Here is a 23,391-nt window from a genome sequence, read left to right on the forward strand (position 1 = left end):
CCTCACTGACTAACTGGGAGGCTTTTAACTAGTTCCAGCCAGCCCTTGATTGGCTTCAGGTGTCCTAATCAATGTAGCTATCTCCACTGCCTTCTAGAAGGATCTTAATTGGCCCCAGGTGTCTTGATTAACCTGGAGCAACTGCCATTTGGTTACCATGGTACCAGGGATTTGTTTAGCCTGGGGCTAACATACCTGTTCCTCACTACTTTACTGTAGCCATCTGGCCTTGCCCCATCACAGTAGTTAACATATATTTCAAGGGACCATTCAAGGTGAAGTGACCTGTTAACACCTCTCCAGTCGTAGCGGAGAAAGGAAAAAAGCTTGGGGGCAGGGAGACAAGAGAGGGGGTTGGGTGGGTTATAGATTGTTGTAATAAGCCATAAATCCAATGTCTCTATTCAATCCATGATTTTGTATCTAGCAAAGTTACAAATTTAAGCTCCTGGGCTTGTCTTTTGGAGGTACAAGCGATAGGGTTTTTTTGTCTTTGATCATTTTCCTGTGTGAATTCATTCGAGAGTGTAGTGACTGTCTGATTTCAGTTGTTATTGGGGTATTTAGTGTATTGGATGAGGTCCTATAAAGGATATTACCTAACCCACCTTATCATCTTCAGATGAGTCAGATCTATTGATTTGAAAGCTGGAAAGACACCTTCAAGTCTCAGCACATATTCACCAAGGACTGCATCTAAATCTAGGGCAGGAAGAATTAGAGCATGTTTTGAAGAGATCTACAGAGCAGCCACCTGGCAATCTCTACATATTTTGATCAGATACTTCAAGTAGATCAGCCTCTGATGAAGATGCTGTCTTTGGATGTCAGGTCTTTTAATCTCTCATTCTTCCTTGGTCCATCTTCTCCTTTCATTCTGTTCTTCCCCATCTCTTTTTCTCGTTGGATTACTTGCTTTCTCTGATCAGTCAGTCTCCAGACTTGAGAATTCCCTTGGTGTATGTGAATACACAGTTTGCATTTACTGCACATATGCTTTCTCAAAGTAGAGAGATTGTCTAAACTGGAACTTGTTCCACCCCTGTATGTGTGTAGTTTTCTACAGTTTAAAGCTTTGGAAGTATCTCAACTGGGGCTGCGATGCAGCTCCAGGATTCATCTAAGGAGAGCTGAAAGTCTTAGCTGCTTCTGGTGCTTTCTGGATGTGGTTAACTCATCAATTTCCGGTCTAGAGGATTCCTCTGGTTTGTATAAATATATTTACAGTAAATTCATATTATTGTCTGCTGATTTCTGTGGGAACAGGATTGGGCTGTTAGTAATTAGAGTATATGTAACGAGGAGATGGTGGGTATACATGAAGGCAACAGATCAGCAACCATTCATACAAACTTCAAATTGCTATCTGAATCCCAGATCTGTAGCATGGGGCTCTGTAGCTGATCCCTCTGCTTCTTGGCAATTTGGTAACTTTAAGAAAAAAGTCAGTGGATTATAAGAATGACATTAGTAGATTTGGTTAGCAAAAAAAATGTCAGGGGCAACACTTGTAATATCTTCTTCTTTCTTTTCCTTACTATGTAGGCAGGAACTTGATGAAGGAAGGAAGTGCCTAATAGGAATAAGAAACAGAATAATTCCACCCTATTTTGAATCTGAACTCGGCAAGGAATTTCTCCTGAAAAAGGTAATGGAGCTCAGAGACGCTGAATGAGATGGTATTAGTGCAAAGAATCTCTGTCTCAGTCATCAAAGCATCTTAGATTGTTTTTTATCATCTTAGTTATCATCTTGTAGAAGGCACTTTTGAATGACTGGACACAGTTAGCATTAATGGATGTTATGTACATGTGTCAAGTGCAAACCATACCTTTATAATCTTGCTTGATAAGTAGGCTGAAGTGCTTTTTTATAATGTATATAGAAGGAAGTGTATTCTAGAATACAGCTATATTTATTTTATACTGTCAGTTTAATTGTTACCGGTTTAGTTCTGCTTATTTGTTTTCTTTATGCCCTCTTTCATAGTGGCTATATATATATATATATATATAAAATGGTTAGGAGACATGAGCACTTCTTGTCATTTTTATTTAAAAGTTCCCTGATGTGGATTCACTTTCTAAAGAACTTCCTCCGTTTCCAAAGAAAGAGAGAGAGAAGCCGTCTTTGGAGACAGTCACAGAATTTTTTAGGAGTACGTCTGAGCTCAGTGCAGGTAACTTTTCAATATGGAGCAAAATTCTCCATTGGCTTGTTGAGTTGCCTCATACTCCTATTGCACTTAAATCCACGAGGGCCTTGGGGCAGTTACAGTTTCTGCAAAGGACTGAAAAAAAGTCTCCATTAGTTTCTGATACCAACTAGCTGAATGAGTTGAACAATGAGTATGGAATAATTGATACCAGTGTTGATGCTACAAATAATACTTGAAAGGATTTTCAGTTCTGAACCTTATCATTCAACACCACATCTCCCAGATCTGCTTGACACTTGAACTGCTTGGGAACATTATAAGACTGCTTTGTGAGATACATTTAAGGGTCTTTGCAGACATAAAAGAACTGGAAAAACTGTGGGGTCTGGGTGCAAAAATGAAAAGCTAGGGGTTATCAGATGGCATTAGAGGCTGGGAGGAGGTGGAACAGCAACTGGGCAAACTTAACTGGGGGCAAGAGTGAGCAGGAATGGATAAGAAGGCAATGAGGGGGCGAAGGCTGGGGAAAGGGTGGGTGAGTGTTGAGAAGGAGCTGGGAGACAGGGAGGATCTTGAAGTGAAGTGGGAGGAAGGGGTAAGGTGGAGTGGCAGTTTGGAGACCAGGGGTGGAAGAAGGGGTAGGTAGCATAGGAATTTGAGTGACGTTGGGTGGAGACAACTTGGAGGACACACACAGGGAGCACTGAGCAGTGTGGGAGCAGCAGAGAACAAAGGAGGGGTGGGCAGTGAACAAAGCATCTTAAGCAGCTTGGATTTGAGAGGTTTACAGCGCTGACAGGAGTACTTTGATCCTTTGTTTAGAGAGCAGCCCTGGCAAGCATTGAACTGGCACATCAGGATGAAAGGCATTATGCTGTACTGTTCATCACACAGCAAAGAACACATCATCAGAACAATCTTCCATGAGTCCCTATCAGAGCCCTGATCATTCTCATATTTCCCCATTTTGCACTCCCTCAAGCCTCCTATATTGCAGCTATCTGGAGAACTGGACTGGAATGCTTGGCAGAGCTTCTCAGCTCATTGCTGAATCAGCCATTCTGCTGCAAAGCCTTACAAGGCTCTCCTGGCTATGACTCACCACACTCCCTGTGCAGCATTTCCGCTCCCTGGTGCCCCATGGAGCAAGTTGCTGGTGGCTGCATTCACATGCATTCACATCACAGCACTCATTAGTAGGCCTGGCAGTACTTCAGAGAGTATATGGCCTCCCTAATCGAGATGCTTAATACCCTCTGTATAGAAATGTAGTGTGTTGATATAACTGGCATTTTGTCAATATACTCATCTGTTTTTCTGCAGAATCTACAGGTCTGTTTGTCCCAACCAGTGATTCCCCACACTCACTGAATCCTCAGACACACCGTCCTTCAGCACAGACTGAAGTTTCCAACAGAGCAGGTAAAGGAGCATTCCAGTTTGGCATCTAGGTACAGGTATAGGTTGAAGACTGGTGGAGAGAGGAATAGGAGCCGAATGTAAGTCTGCTGTGGTAGTAATACATTAACACTTCAGGGAAAATAATGGGAGGGATTCTCTCCTCTGCTATGGTCCTTGAAAATGGCTGCAGCAACATAAAAGAGCCATTAGGGCTGTGGATTTGATCACAGAAGACTTCCCCCGGCACATGCTTTGCACAAGGTAACTTACCCTGCCCTACAAGGCCCCCAACCCAAGACCTGGCATAGGGGACTTGCTGGGGGCAGGGGCAAGAGCAGGAATGGTGTGTTGAAGGCAAAAGGGGTGAGACCTCCATGCATAGCACTGCTAGGATTCCGGGCAAAGCTGCTGCAATAACTTAGACAATGCTGGAGAACTGCCTACGTTGTTCTGGGGGATACACTGACTCTCACCACAGACCAGAATCAGCAGGGTTCAAAGGGGAGCTAAATCCACCTTGATCCCATATCCCTGGGCTGCAAGTTTTGTTCTGTGCCTCTGAAACCTTGTCTACAACTTAAAAGTTTTGCTGATATAGCTATAGTGCTGTGTATAAATGAATAGTCATTGGGCCAGAGAGAGAGAGTGTGAGAATGACTCTGTAGACCAATGCTTAGGACCCTCCCCTCTGATATCGGAGATCCAAGTACAAGTTCAACTGCCCTAAGCCCGGAAGCCAGTGCTGAACCTCCCAAGCTTCCCCTGTTGCTTATGCAGATTCCCCCAGAGTTAAAGGCCACATGACATGTAAAGCAAGGAACAGAGGCTTTGCACCAGATATTCTCAACCATAGTAATTTACTCTTAAAGCTTGCAAGAGTCAAAATGCAAACACAAGTTGTTGTGCTGGCAAGACTGTTATCTATTTTTTTCTCCTCAATATTTCTAAAAAGAAAAGTCAGTAGGACCAAGAGACAGAAATCCCTTTTCTCTCCAGTGGCCCCAGGATATTTGTTTCCTGTTAGTAGATTTTAAAAAGGGCCTTTCCACTCTTACATTGCTCTATTAAATAAAAATACTGAGCCTGATCCTACAGACATTATGCAGACCAAACTCCTATGGAAGTTAGTAGGAGTTCTGTTTGCACAAGAACTGCAGAATTGGGCTCCCTTTGTGCAAAATTCAATGTCACTCTTTGAAATCTTGGCTTCTGAATAGAAGTGGGAACAGCTGTGTGCACATCTGGGATACCCTTCCAGTCTCACACCCAGAGCTTGCTGGTGGATGCTGCGGGGCAGCCAAGAAAAGAAAAGGTGAAATTACCATTATCAATCCAGGAGTGCAAGCCAGAATCTGTACCCAATGAAAAGGTAAAATAAAATTCTCTTGGCTAATGTTAATCTCCCTTTGCACACCTCTTTTGCAAACCGTTGTTAAGTCACTCTGCAGCAGCACTGGTCACTTTTTGGAATTTCTCTTTACTGAAGCAATAGCACTTGCAATTTATCTGGGGCTGACTGTCCCAGAAACAACTTCTCCCTGAATTATTAGGCCACAAACTTGGGTGCCTAAAGTTAAGCACCTAGGTCCATATTTAGGCACGTAAATAAAAGTACCCTGATTTTCAGGAGTGCTGAGTGCCCCCAATTCCCACTGGCTTGAATGGCTCAATACCTCTGAAAATAGGGCCACTTTTATCTAAATTCCTAAATATGGATATAGGTGGCCTACTTTACTTTAGGATCCCAGATGTGAAAATGTTGGCCTTAGTCTTTAACAGTCTTAGCCGCCCAATCATTTGCATTTAGCCATTTGCTTTTCCTTTCTTTTTCTCCCCCTTAAAAGTACAGTAACTCCTCACTTAAAGTGGTCCCGGTTAATGTTGTTTCGTTGTTACTTTGCTGACCTATTAGGGAACAAACTTGTTTAAAGTTGCGGTCGTTTGGCAGCTGCCTGCTTTGTCCACTGTTTGCAGGATTCTCTGGAAGAGCAGCCCCTCCTTGTGGGGATTAGAACCAGGGGGGGACAGCAGCCCCCCTTCCCATCAGCTCCCCTAAATTCCCTGTAAGGTATGTGGGTCCCTCCCCCCACTGCCGTGCTGCTCCTGCCCTGCCCTCTGCCTTGGAGCTGCTCCCGGGAGCTTCCTGCTTGCTGGGGGAGGGGGGGAGAGGGGTGCTGATATCAGGATGTCCCCCTGCTCTTGCACCCCACCCCACCCCGCTCTGTACCCCCTCTCCACAAAGCGGAGGAGAGGGACAGAAAGGAGGGAGCTTGCTGGAAGCTGTTGCTTCCTGGCTGAACTAGCTTATCTGCTTAAAAGGGCAACGTACTTGAAGTGGGGTCAGCGTACTTAAAGGGCAATGCACGTCTCTCTCTCTCACTCACGCATGCACCCCCCAGCACTTTGGAAAGTCAGCACCTGTGCAGCCGTGCATGTGCTGTCACGAGGAGGGAGTGGTGCGCTCCAGCTGGATAGTGTGGGCTCATCATCATGTTCAGTTTTTGCAGGGAAGTGTTTGCCCTGCATCTATTGTGTTTCCTCCCTCCTGCCTCAGTCCATGCTGCCTTGTAGAATGTGAGGCTACATTTACAACAGCGTATTAACCCTTGAGGGCTCAGCTGAGTGCCAGTCATCATTTAGCAGCAAGGCATTCCCTGGGAAATATCCCACCATCTGACTCCTCCACCTCAACCAAGCTTCACAATCATTCATTGCAGTGTACAATATTAAACTGTTTGTTTAAAATAGTTTAAAACTTATACTGTATATGTATATAATGTCTTCTGTCTGGCAAAAAAAATTTCCCTGGAACCTAACCCCCCCATTTACATTAATTCTTATGGGGAAATTGGATTCGCTTAACATCATTTTGCATAAAATCGCATTTTTCAGGAACATAACTATAATGTTAAGTGAGGAGTTACTGTATGAGAAACTGTCTTGTGTCAGTATTTGGACAATAACAGATAAGCCATTAACAGAAGTTGGCATCATTAAACTTGGCAGTCAGCACTGTTATAGGAGGGGAGCTATAGTTTCTGTCCTTTTAGTAATAAGCAACTTCCTGTTATCTTGGGTTAAGTTATTTGTTGCCACCTACAGTCTTCTATGTAGTTTAGTTTTTAATTCCCTCCCCTATTGCCCATGTAATGTATTGATCTTGTTTGCAAAGGTAGAAGATCTGGTTGGGGGAAAAGTCAACACATCTTCTGTTGCAACAGCAACTCAGCATCTTTGTGGATTCCATCTCATCCCACCTAAAGTGATACTTGGGGTGCTGAAGGAGGGTTATACTTATGCCGCCACAGTCACTCTGAAAAATGTTGGAGTGGACTTCATAAGGTGAGATCAAACTGTCTTTAAACCTGTTTTAAAACCGTCACCTAACTCCATCTGCAGGCCAAATGTGCACTTCCTCTCAGCTGTAAACTCTTTGATAGTGTCACTAGGCTAATCAGACTCCAGGTGGCATTTGTATTTGGAATCCTCCTGTAACGATGCTGGTTCTGGCGGGACCCAACTGAGAGTGCCAATTCAGGACAAATTGCTAAAACAGGGCAGTCACAGCCCAAAGCTGGGGTTTTTCCACCTCTGAGACAAACCAAACCAGCCAAACAAAGAGGACTTTGGTCTCACTCCACTGGCTAACCACAAGTCACGCAAGCAATTTCCTTAGACACTCCAGTTTCCCAGTATCACCACCAGTGCCACTTATTATGGGGACGAATGGTTATGAAAACCAAACCCCAATAAAAGAAAAAAAAGGTTCTCTCGATTCCAAAGAATCAAGCCCCAGACCCAGGTTAATATACAAATCAGATCTTACCCACAAATCACACTGTTGCCAATCCTTTAGAATCTAAAATTTAAAGGTTTATTCATAAAAGGAAAAAGACAGAGATGAGAGTTAGAATTGGTTAAATGGAATCAATTACATACAGTAATGGCAAAGTTCTTGGTTCAGGCTTGTAGCAGTGATAGAAACTGCAGGTTCAAATCCAGTCTCTGGAGTACATCCACAGCTGGGATGGGTCATTCAGTCCTTTGTTCAGAGCTTCAGTTTGTAGCAAAGTTCCTCCAGAGGTCTGAAGCAGGATTGAAGACAAGATGGAGATGAGGCATCAGCCTTTTATAGTCTTTTCCAGGTGTAAGAACACCTCTTTGTTCTTACTGTGGAAAATTACAGCAAAATGGAGTCTGGAGTCACATGGGCAAGTTCCTGCACACTTTGCTGAGTTACAAGGCGTATCTGCCTTCTCTCAATGGGTCAATTGTATAGCTGATGGTCCTTAATGGGCCATCAAGCAGGCTAGGCAGAGCTAACACCAACTTGTCTGGGATATCTCCCAGAAGCATAGCATAAGTTTGAAATACAGACAGTATAGAGCCAATATTCATAACTTCAACTACAAAATTGATACACACACATAGACAGCATAATCATAACCAGCAAACCATAACCTTGTCTTAGACACCTCATTTGACCCCCTTTATACAAGATTTGGTGCCACTACAGGACCTTGGTTGCACCAATGATCTATATGGTCCCAGATTATATCAATAACGTCACACCTCCATATTGGAATGATATTCTAAAACACCTGGCTACAGAAAACACAATCATAGAAATAATAGGATTAAAATGTAACTAATTCTAGGCAAGAGAGTGAGGGCAGTAGCACAGAGTACGTAGAGGAATGACAGCAGATTCCTAACACACAAGTAGATTTAGCACTTCAGAGCAACTAGCACCAGGCTTTAGACAGGTGATAGACAATATTTCCTAGCTGGGTACTAGGAACACTCTCTGCTTTCAGTGTTAGTGGGGCTGCTCTTTCCAGAAAGGCAGCAGCTCAGCGGCTGTGGTTGGGTGTAGTAATGTATTTTGCTCCAAAAAGGGGGAAAGTTTTCATCTTACATTTTAAAAGCAAAGTCATACACACAGCATATGGCAACTGCCCTGCAGCAAACTGGCTTGGAGCTTGGGTGGCAGCCACCCCGCAACATGCCTATTTGAGGCTTGCAGCAGCTGCCCTATCTGCTGATGTGTGTGGCGTAGTCAGGGCCCCACATAGTACAGAACCACAGAATTTGCTGCATTATCCACTTCCCTGCAGTGGATTTGAACTCCACAACTGAACTTTTTTTTTTTTTAAACTACATTTTCTGGTGCTTATGGTTGTAAAGAAAACGTTCAAAATGTAACCTGAGTATAAATGATGCTGTGTTGGCTTCCTGAGTCGGCAGAGGGCCTAAAACAATAGTTCTAAGAGGTGTGAACTGCCCCATTCATCTCCATGATGTGTTAATGCTGAAAGCTAAAGATTACAGTTTAAGGCCTTGTGTACGCTAACAGTTTTGTTGACAAAAGTCAGCTTTCATCAGCAAAACAGTGGAGGTGTACACATTACATTCTCCTCCTGCCAATTTAACTCTCCTGATATGCCAACATAATAAAACCACTTTGACGAGATGCACAGATTTTGCAACAAAATTAGAGCGACACAGTGTCAACATCACAATTGCTTATGTCACCCTAAGTGGCCTCCAGGAGGTGTTCCACAATGCCCATCATGACAGCTCTGCTCAGCGGTTTGAACCCCACTGCTCTGAAGCTAAGTACACAGGCATGCACCACTTCCCCTTTAAAGGCCTGGGAATTTTTGAAATTCCACTTCCTGTTTGCTCAGCATGGACAGCTCACATCGCATCTTCCCAGCTGACCATGCCAGCTCCCCGCAGTAAATGTGTTCCCCCCTGAAGTACTCCGGAGTTGTTGGATCTGCTGGGTCTGTGGGGAGAAGAGGCTGTACAATCCCAGCTCCACTCCAGCTGTAGGAACTTTGATACTTACGGGCAGATTGTTGGAGAAGGGGCATGAAAGGGACACGCATCAGTGCCGTGCTAAGATCAAGGAGCTGAGAAAGTCATACCAGAAGGCAAGGGAGGCAAACTGTCACTCTGGCGCCGAAGACCTGCCATCCTTGGTGGCAACCCCATCTCCATCCCCAAGAGCCCCAGGGATACTTCTAGGGCGCTGGAGGCAGCAGACAGCAGAGTCAACCCTGAGGGCTAAGTGGTGGGCAAGGAAGTGGAGTTGGAGGAGGATGTGGGACAGGCGACAAGGTTGTCTAGTAGTGTGGTGAGCCAGGACCTCTTTTTGACTGGAGGGGTCTACCCAGTCACAGCACTCCAGCTCTTGGTGCCTGATGCAGGAGAAGGAAGCTCTGGTAAGTACTCATTTTGATTTGATACTGCACAGTGCCATGAGGTAGAGCTGTCCTTTATTTTGTTATATGTTAGAAGTGGGATAAGGGATAGAAATGAGCAAGACTAGCACTGTTTCTGTCTGCTTCCCATTCTTCTATGCAGCTATGCAGTGGGGGCCCTGCAGAAAATTTGGTTAATGCAGACCAGGATTTCATGGGAATCCTCTATAGTGAGCTCTAGGAAACTTTCCTGCAGGTACTCTGCAATCCTCTGCTGAAGGTTCCTTGGCAGAGCTGCTTTGTTCCTTCCCCCCGCTGTAGGAAACTTTGCTGCACCAATTGGTAATTACTGCTGCAGGAACCAAAGTGGTACACAGGTGAACAGCATACGGACCAGGCCTGAAGCTGCACCATGCAGGAGATGCACCCTTGCATCCTTGGTTACCCTGAGAAGAGAGATATCAGCTTTGATCACCCCTGCCAGTGGAAAATGATGCCAGAATTTACAATAGTACCCCTAGGCGCTTGTAGTGATCCCCTTTGTTAACCACCCAGACCCTTTTCCCCATCGAATCACCATGTTTAGGGCACTCACCAAGCTGCGTGCTTGCCAAGGGACAGTGAGAAAGAGGTGTATTTGACTGTTATGATTAAAGGCTGTGAGTGCACTCACAATACTGCCTCTATTTATCATTTCTTGTGCTTCTGCAGATGTGCCCTTGTGCGGTACCTCCTACACACAGGGGGAGCACCTCTGCCAGCTAAGGAGGTGAACCAGGAGGAGTCAGGAGGACATGTTTAAAGAAGTGCTGTAATCATCTGATGCTGTAGATCATGATTACAGGGCGTGAAGAGAGACGATTAATGAAAAATTAAAAATGGATAGCCAGGAGAGGAAACGGGCAGGAGCGGATGATCAAGCTGATGGAGGACCAAACAGAGATGCTGAGGTCCCTGATTGCACTGCAGTCAGAACACAAGCATTCTCGACTCCCTCTGCAGCCCATACAGAACCGCGTTCCATGCCCTTCCCAAATTCCCCACACATATTCTTTGCAAGTTCCCAACCTGTTGCAGTACCCCTTGCACTCCACCCCGAGGGAGAGGTTTCAGAATCAAAACAACGAGGAGTCCTTGTGGCACCTTAGAGACTAACAAATTCATTTGGGCATAAGCTTTCGTCTCTAAGGTGCCACAAGGACTCCTCGTTGTTTTTGCTGATACAGACTAACACGGCTACCCCTCTGAAACCTGTCACCATGAAAGGTTTCAGAATGACAGCTGGACTGACACACGGCTGTGAGAGCGTCAATTCAGTGAGTGCTCCTCAGTGACATGTCCCTTGTAGGAAATGGAAATCTATGTATTCCTGTGTAATAAAAGTTTACTCTTTAAAATAAAATGAATCTTTATTTGTGTCCTACACACGGTGGTTGCTGCTGGAATTCATACACAGTGGCAATCAGCACATTTGCAGACCAATCATTACAAGGGTCATTCAAGGTGGCAAATAAACAATGCCTGGCTGAATGCATTACAGAAACACATATTACTGGGGGTCATTGTCAAACTGCTGCTCATTACAGAAGCAGCTTTTCCTCTCCTGGAATTGACACCTCCTCATCCATTATTGGGAGTGGACTACATCCACCCTGATTGAATTGGCCCTGTCAACACTGGTTCTCCACTTGCGAAGTAACTCCCTGCTCTCCATGTGTCAGTATATAATGCCTGCATCTGTAACTTTCACTCTATGCATCCGAAGAAGTGAGGTTTTTACCCACGAAAGCTTATGCCCAAATAAATGTTAGTCTTTAAGGTGCCACCAGACTCCTTGTTGTTTTTGTAGATACAGACTAACACGGCTACCCCCTGATACTTGCTGCTTTAGAGCCTCCCTGATTCAAATAGCTCCCCCATTGAGTCCCTCTAATAGCCCTGGTATCTGGCTGCTCAAAGTCAGCTGCCAGGCGATCCTCCTCAACGCTCCACCCCATGGAAACTTTTCCCCCCTAGAAAAAATTGACCTGAATCTGCTGTAGAATTTCCAGTCTGACAGTGTTACCAAAGTGACAAGCATGGTCTGACAACCTAGACAGCGGGAGAGCACTGCAAAACCACAGCCCAAACAAGAGAGAAATTCTGTGTGTGTATTTTAGTTTATTGTGCCACAGACCATAATGGATCCATGGGCTTGCCAGTCAATCTGTGTCAGCATCTCATCTTCGAGGACTTGCACATGTCCATTCCTCATTAGGGATGTGTGCGCCCAGTGTGCTGAAGCTGGAGATGTTTGCCATAGCAGTACCCATCAGGGCAGTGCATGCACCGTGCATCGTCTTGTGCGCCTCACTGAGGATTAAAAAGGGCGAAGCTGCCCCAATGGCCCAGTTCCTTCTGTCTGCCCGTAGTCAGTAGTTCAAGCATGCTGTATGCAGTTACACATTATTCCCTTTGCTCTGAAGCTAATTTATTCTTTTATAATTAGTTATTAGCCTTAGGTAGTTAATGGTACTCATTTTTTGATGGGTACCACTGTGGGGAAAATCTCTGGCTTCTGTGCATGCACACCCCTAATGTGGACTGGACACATCTGGAAGAACACCTGTTATAGACCAGGTAAGTAACTGGTTTTTAAATTGTGCTCATCACTATGCTATTGAAGCACTCCTTCCCGACTCCGCCTCAATGCAGGAAGCACTACTGAAGCTTTCCTCACTCCCAACCCCCAGTGGCAAATCACTGTTTCTCAGTAGGACGTTGACACCACTGTATTTTAGGCCTGGTCTATATTAGCAAAGTTGCACCAGTGTAACTAAACCAATATTGAACTGCTTTACTTACACAGTGCTCACCCTTAATGTAAATGCACTTGAACCACTGTGAACCTCTCTTAAATCAGTTTAGCTTCATTCAATAACTGAATTAATTCTTCCATTTTGATTTGCTTCAGAAAATGAACAGTGGTTGGGTCTGGGAGAGGATTGTCTTTTATAAGCTCTTGTCTAGCCAGGAAAGTTTTTTCAGTTTTTCTGCCATAATTATACCGGTATAATTATATCAAAAGAGTATGTCCACACTGCTTTGTTTATGCCAGATTAAACTACTTCCTCTATGAACCACAGTATCTACACAGCGCAGTGCAGCTCTTGTTTGAAATGACCACACTGCATTCTACGCAGATATCCAAAGCTACTTTGTTCCTCCACTAAGCTCTTTGCATGCTGGGATTTTTCTCAAAGTGCATTGTATGACACCTACTGGACGGCTGGGATTTGGGCTCAAACTAACAAACTCTCATGACTCCTTTTGTGGTATCCCATAATTCATCTGGCTTTTGTGAACCAGCACCATTTTCAAACTGCTGTCAATTAGCATGGAGCAAAGATTGCTGAGCTCCACAAGCCTTTCATTCATTAATACAAACAGGCTGCTCCACATGTACTGGCAGTCATGCACCAGGGGGATATTGTTGAAGTGGCGGAGCAGTTTCTTCAGCTAATGTCTGCAAGAGATTTCCCTGGTGAGGCTTTATGTGGTGGAGTGCCCCTTCTGGGTTCAGCCAGCCAACACCTACAGGACAGGCTAGTGATGCAGACCTGGGATGATCTTCAGGTTGAAGACGACTAATTTTCTAGAAGTCTGTGCAGAGCTCACTCTGGTGCTGCTGCTGCTGCAGACCACCACCATGCGCATTCCCCTCAGCATGGAGAACAGTGTGAGCACTGACATCTGGAAATTCGCCAACTCCAATTGCTACAACAAAAAGGGTATCTCGCCACAGTGCTGCAAAGCCTGGTTGACAAATGTGGCAGGCTCACCAATATTAATGTGGGGTGGACAGTTTGAAAGGCATCACACCAGGGTCCCTGGTCAGCTGGGTGCCTTCCAAACTGTCCACAACACCAAAGGGTACCGTGGTGGACTCCATGGCAAAAATCCAGTCCAGATGCAGGCAGTGGGAACAGGAGGTCTTGTTTTTGTCTGTAGAGTTATTGTGGGGGAGGGATAGCTCAGTGCTTTTAGCATTGGCCTGCTAAACCCAGGGTTGTGAGCTCAGTCCCTGAGGGAGCCATTTAAGGAACTGGGGTAAAAATCTGTCTGGGGATTGGTCCTGCTTTGAGCAGGGGGTTGGACTACATGACCTCCTGAGGTCCCTTCCAACCCTGATATTCTATGATTATAATTCTGCTGGAACAATGGCATGGCACTGAGCCATGTCCTGGGAGTGCCCCTTGATCCACATTTACTTCAGTAGCTGCTTCTGGATCTTTGCATTCTGGTGACTGATATTAAGGTGAGTCGGCCTGCCTCTCCCTGTACAGCAAGGTGAGCCAAATTACAGTGGTATAAGAAACCACATAAATGAAAAAAAAGATTTGTGTGTGTGTTTTGACACAAGAGCATTTATGCCAGAAAAACTAGTTACATTCAAAAACCTGTTCCTGTATACACAAAGCGTGGACGAGCATTTACTTTATTTTTTATCGAAGGCAGTAGGCAGTGGCTAATGAGCTCTGTTGGGAGTTAGGTACCTTTGGTCCATTACTATGATGGTTTGATTTTCTTTGTTTCTGTTAAGAACTGTGTGAATGGAGCTTGGGCAGGAAGCCCAGAAATATTTCCACATTTAGGAACTGTGGATTCTCCACTTTCCTTTCCATTGGCCCCACCTACCCTGAGTTGTTCCAGGTGGCAGACTGATTGTATCTTTTCCCTGGCAGGTTTCGGGTGAAGCAGCCACCTCCCAGCACAGGACTGAGAGTGATTTACACACCGGGGCCTGTAAGTCATGTGGAGCATGTGTATTGTGGGGCAGAATGTACTTTGTTTTCAGGCAACTTCAGACTGGCCCTCAAGGCTCCCAGGAAATTTCCCAGCAAACACCTCTAGCATCACTCTGGGGGATGGGCTGGCAGGGGCCCAGAAGTGAAAACTCTCTGTATACGCAGATTCTTGCAGCCCACTGGTGAAGAAATGAGCAGGTGAGAGACATGGAGCACGGGAGCCTGGGTGACCTAGGCTGCCTCCTGTGTTTGAATGTAGAAGTTGTTGTGAGATGCTCTTTGGCAAGTATCAGATCATGCTCCATAACACATAGAGTATTCACCATGCAGAGGTGTATTTACAGTGAAACACAGGGTGCCCTGGCACAGGACCCCCCAACAATAGGGAGCCCCAGGGCTGGGCAGTTGCGGGGGCAGAAGTTTGGTCCTGCCAGCTCCTGGGGCTCCTGCTGCAGGCTCCGCACCCACCGGCAGACAAGCTCCCCCCTCCCCCACCTCTTTCCTGCCTCCTCCCCAGAGCATGCCGTGTTCTCACCCCTCCCTCTCCATCCCAGCGCTTCTTCCGCCACCAAACAGCTGTTTGCTGGTGCTCAGGTTGCTCCAGGAGGGAGGGGGAGGAGCGGGGCCACAGAGTGCTCGGGGGAGGAGGCAGAGAAGAGGCAGGGGCAGGGCCTTGGGGAATGGAGTGGAATCGGGGCAGGGGGGAGCAAAAGCAGGGCCCCCGCATTCCCCCTACACATCCCCCCCCAGCCCCTTGCTTTGAGCCGCTCAGGGCAGAGGGCTGGGGGGGTGGGCTGGGGTCGTAGGGTGCTCCCAGCCCCCTGCCCTGACTCCAGCCCCCCCTCACATCCCCCCAGACCCCTGCCCTTCCTGACTCCTGCACGCCCCACATCCCCACCCCCACCCTAAGCACCAAATGGGAGCTCCTGCACCCCCTCCCACAGTCCCACCTGCACCCCTCGCACCAAATAGGAGCTGCCCCAGGTAAGCGCTCCACACTCCAACCCCCTGGCCCAGCCCTGAGCCCCCTCCTGCACCCCAACTCCTGGCCAGACCCTGCACCCCAACCCCCAGCCCACTCCTGCACCTTAACTTCCTCCCAGACCCTGCGCCCCCAGCCCTGACTCCTGCACCTCCTCCCACACTCCCAGCCCTGACTCCTGCACCCCTCTCACACAACCCGAGCCCCCTGCCCTCCCTGACTCCTGCAACCCCCACACCCCCAGCCCCCTGCCCACCCTGACCCCTGCACACACACCCACATATCCCCACCTGCACCCCTCGCACCAAACGGGAGCTGCCCCAGGTAAGCACTCCTCACTCCAACCCCCTGCCCCAGCACTGAGCCCCCTCCCGCACCCCAACCCCCAGCCTGCTCCTGCACCATAACTTCCTCTCAGCCCCTGCATCCCCAGCCCTGAGCCCCCTCCCACGCCCTAAGTCCTGGCCAGACCCTGCACCCCAACATTTTTTACATTTTTTTTTATAAAGCGCTCTTAGCCAAAGCGCTTTACAATAGTTAACGGTACAGACAATATTTGGAAAGATCATTAAGTGGTCCACCGAGACCCTCAGCGATTTTCAAGTGGTCTGTGAAAAAATAAGTTAGACTACAAAAACAATCAAGGTACCTCACTTTATTTTCATTTACTTCCTATTACTTATAGGAAGAGGATGAAGAAAAAAAGAATGAAAAACAAGGGTGTAAATAAGAGTGAAAGTTCTTTTTCTTGGCTGGGTCACAAGGAGGGGTCCCAAAAATGAAGCTGAGCACAGGGCCCCATTAACTCTAAATCCGCCACTGTCACCATAATAAATTCAAACACAAGTAGCAGCAGAAGGCAGCAGGCCCAGCCTGGAGAAGTGAAGTGATTTGCCCAATGTGTCAGTGACAGATCTTGGAGCTGAATCTAGATCTCTTGAGTTCCAGTTCAGTGCCCTAACCTCGAGGTTCCTTCAAACCAATGACTGACCTTAAAGGGCTTGGAAAAGATACTCTCCCTCTTTCCTTCTGTACAGTCCTCCTTTCCCCCTACTTCTCCATTCCTATCTCTAGTTCTCCCCCAGCTGTAGCATGCTGGTTCTCCTTTCCTTCTGCTAAGACTAAAGGGAAGGTTAATGGGGAAGAGGAAAGCAAGGAAGGAGGGACAAGGAAGGGAGGAAAGACTATAGATGAAAGAGGGAGAGGATGCTTTGGGAAGGGAAGGAGGAAGAGAAATTAGACACTTGAAAGAGAAATAAAAAATGCCCTTCTGTGTTTCCTCCTTCTACGGTAAGTGGTAAAGAACAAAAAATGGAAATAGAAAAAGGAAGAATAAACACAAGGGAGAGAATGAAGGGTTTTAATGTAATACGGGTTAGTTACAAGAGATAACATTTTGCCATTGTTAGGCCTTGTTTTACCATGGTTTAGTTCCCAAATATTGGCAAAATTCTCTTGCTCCTCCCTTCAGCCCATTCTGAGAGGCTCCTGTTCTCTAAGGGCCTGTAGTCAGCTGGGGTGGGGGAGAAGGGTGTGAGAGAGGGAAAGTGCAGAATATTAGGCTTGAGACTGGGGTGAAGGGACAATTCCCTTTCCTTCCTCACTGAGCCTGGGATGCCACCAAAACACAGGGCAAAAGTAAATTCACTTTGCTCCATTCCATGTCTGAATGGAGCAACAGAGACTAGAAAAGACAGGCTGGCGGTCTAAAAACAAACTACTCACCACCCCAATTACAGCTCTTCTGGTAACTCTGTGCCTGCTGCACCTACTCCTTGGGGCATAGTCTCTATGTATTTTCCAAAGGATAAATCCACTTCAAGTTCTGATGGATGTAAAGGCAAACGAACGCATTCTGCACAGACCTCACCAGTCTGAAAAGTCACCTGTTAAACAGCCCTTCACACCAGGAATAAGCTTCTGGGCGTGGCTGAACTAGAGCCAACAGACAGCAGTTGTCTTGCTGCAAAGGAAGAGTTGTGACCCAGGAAGCACAAATAGAGATGAATGGGAAGGGGGGCGAGGAGTTTGGCAGTAGTGGGATGGATTTCTCCATCGGTGGACCTAAGATCCCCCTTTCCTTGTATATTTTTTTGTGTCACTTGTAAGGTACATGTCCAATTTTATACCTCTAACATGACTGCCTCTGGATGGCTCTGTCTCTCTTCCAGGTGGCAGCCGGGTTGCAGGCTGAACTGGAGATCGAGATTTATGCCATGGCAATTGGAGTGGAAGGTACCGAGGGCTCTGGAGAAATTTCCCACCGTATTGAAATTTTAACAGAGAGGGAGACTCTGTTCCTGCCTGTGGAGGCAAATATCCTTTCCTGCCTTACAGTATAGACAGCCCAGGTAGCCTCAGGCCTGGAGACCATCCACAGCTGTACTCAGGCCTCCTTTCTGAGGCACACAGCTGAGCTGAGGGACGGACCCCAACTGCAAGTGATGTCAGTTGCACAGGATGGGAAGCCCGGACACACTGGAGGGGAGGAATGAGACCAGGAAGGCAGCCCCAAGACGTGGCTTTTGGGGAATGATTGGAAAGAGGGACAGGAGGACGCACACACCCCAGTCAGGGGCTCAAAGTCCTTATTAAACATTTAGATATTTCAGGAGCTGGGCCCCACTGGCTGGATGCTGAGCACACAGATAGGGACCATCCCTAGCTCAGCAGGCTCATAGCGTGAAGGCAGACACAGAATTGGGGGCAGGGCTATAACCACACAAGCAGATGAATTGAGCCAGTTTGCTTGGTTATGTTTTGTTGCTTGGCATTTTTTTTTTTTTTCTTTTGGCTGTTTAATTGGGACTAGCGGTCTGGTGACAGGGAAGAGCAACTTTAAGAGGCATTAGTCCCTTGTCTCAAGCCTCAGAAATGTTCTGTTCACACTGAATGACAGGCTGGTTTTCACAGGGGGGAGTATTTGGGCAGGAGGGAGGGTGTTTGGCTTTGAAGCAAATGTACTGCTGGTAAAGGGGAGGGATTACCAGGGCTGGTAGGGAAAGAGTCGATAGGAGGAGGAACAATGCAAGGCTACACGCACAGCTCTCCTAGCAGCATGTTAGTGACTCGTGCTCCTAAACTGAAGAGACCCCAGGTTGGAGAAGGGATGGTGGCTCTTCTAAGGCGACAAGGGGGCAGTTACTGCCAGTTAGGGTGGTGCTTCCTAGATTGTGGACCCGTCCTGTGGCAGCTAGACTGAGACCATCCTCAGATAATTGACGTTGACCCAAAATGCTCTTTGCTGGCAAATCCTATCAGTTATGGAGCTGGGCTGGACAAAGGCTGGTGCCCGAGCAGCCAAAGCCTCCTTATTCGATTCCCAGTCACCCGGTTGTGACTCATTCCCACCCCCACAGTGAACCATTGCTTTCCCCTCTTCCCATGTTTTCTATTTTCCCCAACCCCCATAGCTCACTTTGGTGTTTGAGCTGGGTCAATGGTTTGGACTCAGGTCCTTGTGAAGGCCTCTCATCTCCAGAGCGTGTTCAGGACTCTACGCCCCCAGGTTTGTTTAAAAAAAAAAAAAAAGAGTTTACACCCTTAACAAGTATCTCACCAGTGTTAACAGGTGATATTTATGAGCGAAGGCCGCAGGGCTACCCTGAAGGGGGCCAGGCAGCCACGGTCCGGCTGGTTTCTAGAAGTCCCATCCCCAGGTTCAGGATTATACTACCCCACAAACTTCCTGGATAACGTAAGTGCCGCAGATGAATCATTGCAACTTCTAGCTGAAGAGTATTAGCTGAGCCTTGTCTTGGCAACTCATCAACCCCAGGATCAAGTCCTGCACCACCGACAGCAAGAGCCAGACACAGCTGAGTGCTCATGTATTAAAGGGAAGCAATTGGGTGATGGTAATGAAAGGACTTGGCTGCTAGAGATGTACAGGTTTTCCCAATTACGCAGTCCCAAAGAAGTCATTCCCAGCAGAGAGGCACAGTCTTTGCTTATCGTCTCCACATAAACCCCTTGGCAGCTACTCTCCTCTCCCACTGGCTTCCCCCATTCACTGCACATCCACCTCCACAGCAATAAGGTGGCTTTCAGCAAGTAGCAGCTTTTTAGGTGCAAATGGCTTTTTTGGTGTTCTGAGTCTCACCAGTCAATAGGGCTTTGCCTGTTAATGCCAAGACCATTCCATGAAATTCTGTAATTGATCAGAAGCAGTGTTCAGACGTTATACAGACAAACTCCACTGAGTTTAGCATAGGGCCTCCTTTCACTCTGCCAAAAATATAGTTGCACTATTTCCTTTCTGAATACCAAAAATATTTCTCAAAGTTTCATAGAATCATAGACTTTAAGGTCAGAAGGGACCATTATGATCATCTAGTCTGACCTCCTGCACAACGCAGGCCACAGAATTCACCCACCCACCCACTCCTGTAACAAATCCCATACCTATGTCTGAGCTATTGAAGTCCTCAAATTGTGGTTTAAAGACTTCAAGGTGCAGAGAATCCTCCAGCAAGTGACCTGTGCCCCATGCTGCAGAGAAAGGCAAAAAAACCCCAGGGCCTCTGCCAATCTGCCCTGGAGGAAAATTCCTTCCCGACCCCAAATATGGCGATCAGCTAAACCCTGAGCATGTGGGCAAGACTCACTAGCCAGACACCCAGGAAAGAATTCTCTGTAGTAACTCAGATCCCAACCCAATCTAACATCCCATCACAGGCCATTGGGCATATTTACCGCTACTAGTCAAAGATCAATTATTTGCCAAAATTAGGCTATCCCATCATACCATCCCCTCCATAAACTTATCAAGCTTAGTCTTGAAACCAGATATGTCTTTTGCCCCAACTGCTCCCCATGGAAGGCTGTTCCAGAACTTCACTCCTCTGATGGTTAGAAACCTTTGTCTAATTTCAAGTCTAAACTTCCTGATGGCCAGTTTATATCCATTTGTTCTTGTGTCCACATTGGTACTGAGCTTAAATAATTTCTCTCCAACATGTGACACATGCAACTACTGTACCTGATTGTGTGGGTGAAAAGCTTTGAGCATTCAGTGTGACCATCTCTGCTCCTATCTTTTATACCATGTCCACCTTCATTTATTATTTTTAAAGATCTTTGTGAAGTTTATGCATGTGAAAATTCCATTGCATGCCACTGTTCCCTTCCAATAGCAGTAACACAGCACAGCCCCCCACAGCTGGCGGGAGCAGCTGCAGTGCTTGTAGCACAGTTTGCAAGATGGCTGGAGACAATTAAGTGCTTCTATTGCAACAAGGGCAGATTTCTTTTTGCTTCTCTTTATTCTTGTTCATTTTCTTTGCTCTTTCATTACAGATCAGGCCAGGAGGGGCGACAGCAAAAGCAGCAGAACTGAAAGACTGAGATTTCAGTCCAGCATTATTGTATAAATATTATCCCAGTAACTGTACTGACCAAATCAATTCACAGCGACTTGATTATTAAATGATTGTTTCCTTTCACCATCCTCAGTTTAGGCTCATTTGTCTCAGGCCTGTAACTTAATTGTCTGACCCTATCACATTCTTGACGAGCTTCTCATACCTCTCATGGCGTGGTGGTAAATACTGAAGAGGTCAGATGACTGGAACAGAATGTTCTTCTTTCAGTGCTTGTTCATGTCAATTGCAATCAGGTGTGCGCACCAGGGCCGTCCTTAGGATTTATGGACCCCTACGCAAGTTAACTGAGGGGGGATATTGAGGGAGGGGAAGGCGAGGACTCCACTGAAGGCAATCCCCAGCCGGCACCGCTGATCCGTGTGTCAAGGGGGCACAGTCACCATCCCCGCCCATGGACCCCTAGGAATCCCTCCCTCGCCCAGTGCCACCCTTCCCTCCGCTGCCCGCCCAGCTTCTGCTCATACTTGGGGCTTCCCTCCACTAACTAGCGCGGCTTCTGCTGGGGCTTGGGGCTTCCCTCTGCCGACCGACGGACCAGCCGTGCAGCTTCTGCTGGGGCACGCAGGTGAGCTCGGGACTTTTTACACCCCACAGTTCGGGCTGTTTGCTTGGATGCCCATTTTTCTGGGCACGTGCCCTGCTGGCCTGTATATTAATCTGCATTGGGGGGGATGATGGAAGCTCTGGCCAGGGGCCCCACACACACACAGCTTTGAGAGGAGATGCCGCTCTCCAAAGCGCATGGCTCCCTCCCAACACCCACAGCCCCACGCCAGCTCCTACCTTGTTGAGCTCCCAGGGGGTGGAGAGAAGCCCTCTGCCCAACAGGCGGACTGAAGGGAGTGAGCAGTGGGTGATGGGGAGGAGCCAGAGGGCTTATTCTACTTCCCCCCCCTTTTTTTAAAAATTGGTTGTCCTGACTCACTCTGCACAGGTGCAGTGAGGAAAACGCCAGGTGCAAACTGCACACAAACAATCCTGGGCAGCCTGCCCACGGGTAGGGACAGCAGGGTCCGAGCGCAGCACAAGTGGAACAGGCCAAGGCCCCGCAGCCCGGTGGTGCCCCAACTTTTTGGGTGCCCTATGCAGCTGCACATGCCTAAGGACAGCCCTGGTGCGCGCACTGCGTGCACAACAGCTGGAAGATTTTCCCTTAGCAGTATCTGTTAGGGCAGCCTGGCCGCCCCCTGGAGTCGTGCCCACACGGCACCCAATATAGGGCCCTGCCAACCCGACCCTGACTCCGTTCCTTCTTATCGCCTGTAACGGCTAGCTGGAACTCCCTACCACTCTATCCCCGTGTACATAGTTAGCATAGTAGTTATAGTTAGTGTAGTTTTTCTTATAGGTTTCCTTGAGGGGGGAGGGGTCTTCCCCTTGATGTTTTTCTCTGGCACCAGGCTATGCCTCGGTCCCCAGGCTTTAAACCATGCTTGGACTGTGGCAGGTTTATGCCAAGGAGTGACCCACGCTCATCGTGCCTTAAGTGTCTGGGTGAGGGACATCTCAGAGACCACTGTAAGGGTTTTCACCCCAGGACCCTTAAGGACAGAGAGCAGCACCTCCAAGTCCTACTTATGGAGGCGGCTCTTCGGCCCCAGTCCAAACACGCCGTGCCTGACCCGGCCTCGAACGTCACATCCTCGGCGCGCCAGCACCATCGACGCACAAACCAGTGCTGAGGAAGGACTCAGAGATCCTCTGCACCACCACAGCTCCACTCATGGGCAGGCATCAGTGAGGCACGGCTCTCACTGCCCGGTGCCCCGTAAGAAGGCGGCGGCTGACACAGGGCGCTCCCCAGCTAGGTCTAAGGACCACATAATGAGCAAACCCCCCTCGAGCGCTCAGTCAGCTGGGACCCCATCCACTCCTGCCCCAGGAGGGGTAAGGTTGAGTCCGGACCTGCGCCGCTCACTGGGCGGCCACCACGAGGACATAACTGCCCTCCATGGCGGAGGCGTTCAAGGCTGCAGGGGACCTATTGGCACGCAGGGAGCCTCCCTCACCTCCTAAGAGGGAGAAGTCGCCGGCACCGATCCCAGGCCCGGTATATTCTGTGGGCAAGCCGGCAATGATGTCCACCATAAGGCCATCCCCATTACATCAACCACTGGCACCAGGGGTTTCTGCGGGGGAACCACTCTGGTCTCCAAGCTGGCACCAATCCCTGGCACCAAGAGGCTCCGCTCCTCCCTGGTCATCACAATCAGAGATCTCAGAGTCAGGAGTCCTCTCGCTCCAGCCGGAGCAGAAGATCCCACTCCTGCCGCGACAGTCATCCCTACCCGGCACTCTGGCAGGGCCAGTGGCCCTTCTGGACACCCTGGGCCTATCATCAAAGCCAGGGTTCCATGTCAGCATCGATGGTCTCAGTCTGGGGCGCTCCGACAATAGCGCCGGCTGCTGCACCATCCTCGGCACCGACCCTGGTGTCGACCGCAGCTCCAATCCCAGTGTCTACCACGGA

General features: G+C 47.8%; 1 protein-coding gene across 1 annotated transcript in view; it reads left to right on the forward strand.

The window, feature by feature from the left end:
* Positions 1–19,849, forward strand: part of SPAG17 (sperm associated antigen 17) — a 244,626-nt gene extending 224,777 nt beyond the window's left edge. Inside the window, exons 40-47 of the mRNA XM_026657376.1 lie at positions 1,546–1,648; positions 2,062–2,179; positions 3,482–3,580; positions 4,777–4,928; positions 6,732–6,901; positions 14,493–14,553; positions 17,709–17,853; positions 19,097–19,849. Of these exons, the coding sequence (XP_026513161.1) occupies positions 1,546–1,648; positions 2,062–2,179; positions 3,482–3,580; positions 4,777–4,928; positions 6,732–6,901; positions 14,493–14,553; positions 17,709–17,853; positions 19,097–19,233 (985 nt within the window). The 3' untranslated portion in view covers positions 19,234–19,849. The remainder of the gene's footprint in view (positions 1–1,545; positions 1,649–2,061; positions 2,180–3,481; positions 3,581–4,776; positions 4,929–6,731; positions 6,902–14,492; positions 14,554–17,708; positions 17,854–19,096) is intronic.
* Positions 19,850–23,391: the final 3,542 nt, after the last annotated feature.

The sequence above is a fragment of the Terrapene carolina genome, unplaced genomic scaffold (genome assembly GCF_002925995.2).
Source record: "Terrapene carolina triunguis isolate 2854851 unplaced genomic scaffold, T_m_triunguis-2.0 Scaffold242, whole genome shotgun sequence".
In the NCBI taxonomy this organism is placed as follows: Eukaryota; Metazoa; Chordata; order Testudines; family Emydidae; genus Terrapene; species Terrapene triunguis.